Source organism: Salvia splendens, unplaced genomic scaffold, assembly GCF_004379255.2.
Source record: "Salvia splendens isolate huo1 unplaced genomic scaffold, SspV2 ctg1095, whole genome shotgun sequence".
Classification (NCBI taxonomy): domain Eukaryota; kingdom Viridiplantae; phylum Streptophyta; class Magnoliopsida; order Lamiales; family Lamiaceae; genus Salvia; species Salvia splendens.
The window spans coordinates 4,722-11,925 of NW_024598641.1; the positions used below are offsets into that span (position 1 = coordinate 4,722).

Genomic DNA, 7,204 nt, shown 5'->3' on the forward strand with positions numbered 1-7,204 from the left:
TCATAATATTTTCATTTTTATTAAAAGTATAATTATAAATTGCTTTGTCAAATCTATAGATAAGAACCGACAGTTCTCATCGGCTAAAACCGACAAGCCAGCCTTTTGGCTGGTAAGATTACCTTATCGTAATCGACAACATTTCCACGTAATAATTTGATAATACAGAATCGAATAATCAAAATATTAAATTCAATTTCTATTTTATTCTTACTCCGTGTAGCTCTTTATTTATTTAATTATCTTTGTACTAAATAAATGCTTCAACAAAAATGGGACGAAGGGAGTATTTTTTAAATTTCGATAGACACATGTCAATCATTTATTCCTTGTACATAGATCGTTGTAAATTAGTGAATGAGCCGGTTTGGCATTTCACTAAGATACATGCCAAGTCATTGTCACATTAATTACATTATCCTAACCTTTTTCATGATAATAATCCTCTCAAAGGATAATATTACAGTAACAACCTTTGCGTATTTTACATACACACACTGCTTTAGCAGAACAAAGGCTTATTTACAACTTACTCTTGCAACGGTGTATCTTGGTCATCGCTCAGCTACAAACTACACCATCACCTGACTGTTTAAAAAAATTGAGATGAAACGATATTAAGTGAGTTAAATAAAGGAAGAATAAAGTAGATAAATGAACAAAATAAAGTAAGATAGATAGTATATAGGTAACTGAATAAAGAATAAAGTAAAAGATATTAAATGTGTTGATTTAGTTGCTAAGTACCTAATTAATTTAGGCTATCCTCAAACTGAAACAAAACAATAAAACATGAAAATATGGTGCTTAATAGGGACTATTATATTATTCCAAGCTTAAATTTTTCCCTGATTTTCACATAGAAAATTTTCCCATGCAAGAAGTAAACAAGCAATATAGTTCATGTAGGATCTACATTAGCATAAAAAAGCAATATTATTGTAGTAGTAATATATAAAAAGTATTAATATAAGTGTGAAAGTTTTTACGTACCAGATAGATACATACATGCATGCATGCATGCAAAATAAATAAATAAATAAATAAATAAATAAATAACAAGATATTGAAAAGTTATAAGAGAAACTAATATTCTTTATATTTTGAGTAGTATATTTTGGTTGTCCAAATTTTGTGTTTTCGACCATGAACATTTTGTTAGTTTCATTATCTATAATTATGATACTGTATATATTTATATCACTATTGTTCAAGTATCATGCAAAGCATGCATGGGAACAGGACAAACGATAAAACTATCTCGGAAGAAGAATTATTATACTCTTAACATCTTGTACAATGAAGACCATGAATATAATTACTTACAAATAATTGCACTTTGAATTTTGGATTATTCCTAAGAAATATTCTTACACCATTTTATGGAACTCTAGAAAAGACCATTTGATGAGTAATAATCCTCCTGTCCACAAAAGATAGTCCCAAAAGTCTTAAGTTACATTGGTAAATATATCATGATGATATTATTAGTGAAGAAAGGGATAGTCGTACGAGTTTTATAACACGTAGGTAAATATATCTTGGTGCTATTATGAGTGAAAAGAAAGGGATAGTCATACGAATTTTATGACGCGTAGTGTAAATATATCATGATGATATTATTAGTGAAGAAGGGGATAGTCATACGAGTTTCAAGACACGTAGGTAAATATATCGTGATACTATTATGAGAGAAGAAAGGGATAGTATTACGAGTTTGAAGAAACATAGGTAATATACCATGGTGCTATTATTGGTGAAGAAAGGGATAGTCGTACGAGTTTTAAGACAAATAGGTAAATATATTGTGGTGTTATTATTAGTGAAGAAGGGGTTATTCGTACGAGTTTTAAGACACGTAGCTAATATATCGTGATGGTATTATGAGAGAAGAAAGAGATAGTCAACGAGTTTTAAGACACGTAGCTAATAGTATATCGTGATGGTATTACGAGAGAAGAAAGAGATAGTCCATGAGTTTTAAGACACATAGGTAAATATACAGTGATGGGGTGAAGAAAGAGACCCATGCTAGTCATAGGGTTAAACTATAAATGATAATTATTTGTAAAAATATTGGACTATATGAGGTGGAAAATTGATTAGTTGAATATGTTGAAGGTAATATATTGTAGGTTACTGTATATAAATGTAACAGTAGTATATGACTACTCCCTCCGTCCCGAATAATTCGTCCCACTTTGACCGGACACGAGTTTAAGAAATGTAATAAAAAGTGAGTTGAAAAAGTTAGTGAGATATGGGTCTTACTTTTATAAATTAGTTTTATAATAAAATGTGAGTAGGAATGAGTTAGTGGAATATGGGATTCACTACCAAAAATGGTAAAAGGTGAAATGAGACAAATTATGTGGGACGGACCGAAATGAAAAAATGGGACAAATTATCCGGGTCGGAGGGAGTATTTTTTATGGAGATAGAAAAGTTAGGACTATATGAGAGTAATTTTCAATGAAAAGAAAACAATACCAACTAAGTGCAAAAGCATCTAATGATATGAATAACATTTTTAACCAAGCCAAAGTTTAGGTTAATCCTGATATATGTATTTTTTTTTAAATAAAAAAGGTGGGGTTTTGACTTTATATGAAATTTAGGTTTGTTATGTGAAATATGCCCCTTCTGGACTTATGTAAAGATTTGCTTGAATGTGTGTGCTTTTGGAATCAACCGTTTATTTGAATATTTTGTCATATTTAATCATATACACATAAAAGGAATAATAGAAAGGGTTGATGTGAAGTGTTATTGAAAAGCAAATGATATGAAATACATTTTTTTTCTTTTTCTGGATAAGTATGAGTATGAGCAAATGAAGTCAATGAGGATAAGTGGCAGATAATTAAAGGCTAAATTAGAAAAATAGATTTGTGTTATGAATTAGAGTGAAAATTGAAATTAATTGTTAAATCACCTGGAAAAATCCTCAGAAGCCTAAACTGAGGGCGGTATTGACGTCCAATTTCCATGCAAATCCGGCAAATTCCATTCTCCAAACATCGCACGGCACAATTTTATTCCACTTTTGCCCCTGGCCGTTCTGTTGAGTGACCCTAACTCTGCATGCAAACGAGGGGCAAAAATGGGGCAAATCCTCCTTCACCACCAGCCACACCAAAACCCCCTTCTCCGCCTCCGCGGAGCCGTCTTCGTCCGCCGCTACCATTCTCTTATAAGCGGCGTTCGTCCAGATCACGTTGTTCGTGTGATCCGATATGAATCCAGGACACGTGTCCTTCTCCAGATTGTGAATCCTCTCCTCATCCGAAAATCCTAACCCTACCGTCGCTAACTCCGTGAACTTCTCCGTCACCGTCACGCCTTCCACCACGATCCACGTCGCTATCACAGATCCGCCTCCGTAACTGCTCAGATCCGCCATCCTCCGCCCTATCCCCGCCGTAACCGCTCCGTCATCCAGATCTCTCCACTTCATCTCCCTCTCAGAGCCAGATCCATCGCCGAGGAGCTGGAGAGTGACCGCTCGCTTCTGCGGCGGCGGAGCGTCGTCGACGGCGGATCTCTCAGGCGGCGACGGCGGATTTCCTCCCTCCGAAACCTTACTCTTACATCTCCTCTTACGAATCCTGACGTACTTCCGTTTCACTCTCCTACCGGCGAGATCTCGCTTCGCCGGGTCCGCCGCGGCGGATCCGGCGTCCTCACCGGCCGGCTTCGGCGCGATCGGCCGGAATCGGAGCATTATCCGGCTCAAAACAGTCTGATTATTACTATCAACGGATCTATCCGTGCAACGCCGCATCGATCGAGCTAGAATTCGTCAATTTACGGCAATCATCGGGAATCGAGGTAGGGATTGGAAATCTGAGAAAAAAAAGCGAAGAGGAAGGAGGAAAGTTGGTGCAGGAAAGGAGTGACAGATGTTGGCGATATGAGGGGAGGGGAGGGAGGGATGTGATTGGTGGGGTGGGGATTGGCCAATGGGAGAGCGCCATGTAACGGTGGGTGCAGTAGGGGAGGGAGCAAGGGAGCTGGGCTAGGAGAATAATGGTGCATGGAAAGGTTCCAGAACATGGACACGTGGTGAAAGTTACGGGGTTATATATATATGTGTGTATATAATATGTATTGGCAGAGGGACACGTGTGGAGAGAGATATATACAGAGAGAGAGAGAGAGAGCTTCTTCGTGTAGCGTAGTCACACGCATCACAAGTGAAGTGAAGCCTCACTCGCTCTTTTGAGAGAGAGAAGCTGCAAATGGTAGGAGATTATTCACCTTTGTTCAGATTTAAGTGCTGCATTTTATTTTATCGTGAGAATTATGAAAGTGGTGTTTAGCGAATTAAATACGGAGATAATAAAATCAAAGAAAGACAAACTAGAGAAATAAAGTACGACGAAGAATCTAGAATAGAGATAATAAAGGTTAATTTTTGTTAAAATAGAAACTATATACATGTGAAATATGCATAGCATGCTTCGGACGGAGGGAGTATATGATTTAATATTTGTGTTGAAGCTCAAGCTCTCGAAGCGATACAATTCTTGTTAGGTGTGGGATTTCATATAGTGATTGTTATTTGCTTAATTATATGTTTAAGTGGGAATATAATAAAAGATACAGTAAAATAGAATAAAATAAAAAAAGATTATGAACAAAAGTGATGTAATTATTTGTATCATAAACAAAAATATTAAGAAAAACATAAAATGTGGTACTCATGTAATTCTTTTGTCCATTACAAGTTTAGTTTTTTTTGTACATAATGAAGTGAGATGACCACGAATGGGGAAAGTAGTTTAGTATTAGGGCAAAGAACAAGATTGTGATTTGTTGTGGTTATATAGCTTATATTTATTGAAGGAGTAGAAAGAACAAAGTGTGCCCACATCAGAATTTTAATCTAAATTTGGTTACAAACCCACTAATCATGGGCATTTTATAATCACAAAAGTTAAACCAAAAGGAATTTGCATTCACGATAAGTATGGATGTCAGCCCCAACCCGTGGGCTGGCCCAAATAGTCTACCAAATTTATAGGGTTAGTGCTGAAAATTTCTAGCCCGAAAAATACAACCCGATTAACCTGCAACCATTAGGGTCAAACCCAAAAACCCGATAAATTTTCTATCGTTCAATTTTTTTTACTCCTAATTGGAAGCTTTCATTGATTATTTTTACAATATGGATAACTAAAAAAATAACTTTCAATTTTATATTAAATATACAAATTATATTTAAATTTTTATTAGTATAATAATAAATAAATAACTTAGAAACTTTAAATTCATTAAAAAAATATTTAAATTTCTAAAACATGCTTTAAAATATTTAAATTTATGTTTTATTTTACACAAATCTCAAATATTAGTGTTTGATTATGTTTTTGTTCGAGTTTAAGTATATATCAAATTTGCCATAGTTAAATATTTTATATTCTATAAATATAACTAATTTTCGTCATTATTTATTGGATTGATCGCATTTTAATTTTATCGGTAGCAACACGATTAACCCGCTGGGCTAGCCCGAAACTCGAGCTTTTAGGGTTAGGGCTGAACTTTTATAACCCGAAAAAATCACAACCTGATTAGCCCGCACCCGATTGACCCGCAGCCCGAGTAGGGTTGGCCCGAAATCCGGTGGGCCGGCCCGATTGACATCCCTAACGATAAGGATAAAATACAAAAAAAGCTTGATATCCTTTTTCAACTTTTCATTAAATGAAATATTAAACGATGTTGTATTAGGTTTTTCATGTTTTGTTCACACAAAGCAAACTAAGTTTTATTAGATGGAACTGTTAAATTGTTATTCACTAAGTGAGTAAATGAGGCGTATTCTTTTTCAGTATGTCATATCCTAAGTGATTAATATCTCTTTTACTTTAGTCTCTATCTTATTTTATTCTACTTTACTCTCTATCTATTTTTTATTTTATTATTACTATTACTTTTAATATAAATCATTATACACAACTACCTAAATAGTTGTGTTAAATAGAAATGTCTCACCAAGGGGATGGAGGGTTTTTTGTTTTAATTCATCTCCAATTTTATTTTTGATAATGTTTTACTACAACATATTACCCCTACTAATGTGAATATGTGATTCACACATTTAACGAGCATTGCTTTAATTATTTATGTTTTATCTTCTAATTGAGCATTAAAATCTCATTTCTTCGGCAATACCAATCTATCGATGGCACTGTCCGTACACATCTTGATGAATTAGAGATGTTTGAACCCACTGCTGGGAAGAAAGAAAAAAAAAAGCAAGCTGGAGGCATATCTCAAGTGAAATGAAAGAAAGCATTTGATTGGGTGAGTACAATTAATTGACCAGCTCGAAGTCGGACATCTGTCCTGTCCCAACCACTTTGGATTTATGGAATTTGAAATAGACGCGTGGCGAATTAGAATGCTTGGATTTAAGCCACGTGAATGGTAGGATGACGTTTTATCGGACTAAATATGCAATGTGGGCCCGCCGAATACACACTGCACTTATTTAGACACATGTTTTTCACTTCCACCGGCCAGTATCAGATTTTAGATTTTTCTTTTTTTCTAATTTTTTTAATCATGATTTTTGTTTACGCAGTACTCCCTCCGTCCTAAAAAAATATGCACTTTGGATTCAGCATGAATTTTAATGTTAAGAGAGAGATAGAGTGAAAAATACTTAAAGTACTGTTAGTATAAAATAAATCTCACCTCATTAGAGAGAAAAAACCTCCCAAAATTAAAAAATTCATATTCCTGTGGGATGAACTAAAAATGAAAAAACACATATTCTTGTTGGACGGATTCTTATAGGACGGATGAAGTAATATTGGGTGATTTTGATTTTTTATATTGATTGAAAATCTAGTGAGACCACTCATTGATTATCTCTAAAACTTAATTTCTTTAATGATGCTAAACAACCTGACAGAGTAAACAAGGTCTTTTAAGATTTGTTTAGATTTTAATTTTTTAAAATATCATTCCGAATTTTAGATTTTAATGATAAATTATTAAATCTAAACAATTAAGTATTAGTATTTGAGTATTAATTAGAAATAGTCCGCAAATACATATGCAATGATTCATAAATCTCCTAAAAACATTATTCCTTTATATAAATACCCCACTTCTAGTTTTTTATTAATTTATTTTTGTACTTAATTTTTTAGTATTAATAAACTTCATATTTTTTTATAATTCACACAAA

The 7,204-nt window shown here is 34.0% G+C and overlaps 1 protein-coding gene across 2 annotated transcripts; it reads right to left on the reverse strand.

Annotated features, from left to right (window-relative positions):
- Positions 1-287: 287 nt before the first annotated feature.
- On the reverse strand, positions 288-3,981 carry LOC121788596. Of its 2 annotated transcripts, none has more exons than XM_042187240.1 (2): positions 2,936-3,976; positions 288-588 (listed from the first exon to the last, which is right to left on the reverse strand). In XM_042187240.1, exon 1 carries the CDS (start codon positions 3,782-3,784, stop codon positions 2,948-2,950), a length of 837 nt encoding a protein of 278 aa, XP_042043174.1. In that variant the 5' UTR covers positions 3,785-3,976; the 3' UTR covers positions 288-588; positions 2,936-2,947. The 2 variants fall into 2 exon arrangements, with proteins under 2 accessions (XP_042043174.1, XP_042043175.1); XM_042187241.1 differs by lacking the exon at positions 288-588 and adding an exon at positions 1,108-1,423 and having other exon boundaries at positions 2,936-3,981.
- Positions 3,982-7,204: the final 3,223 nt, after the last annotated feature.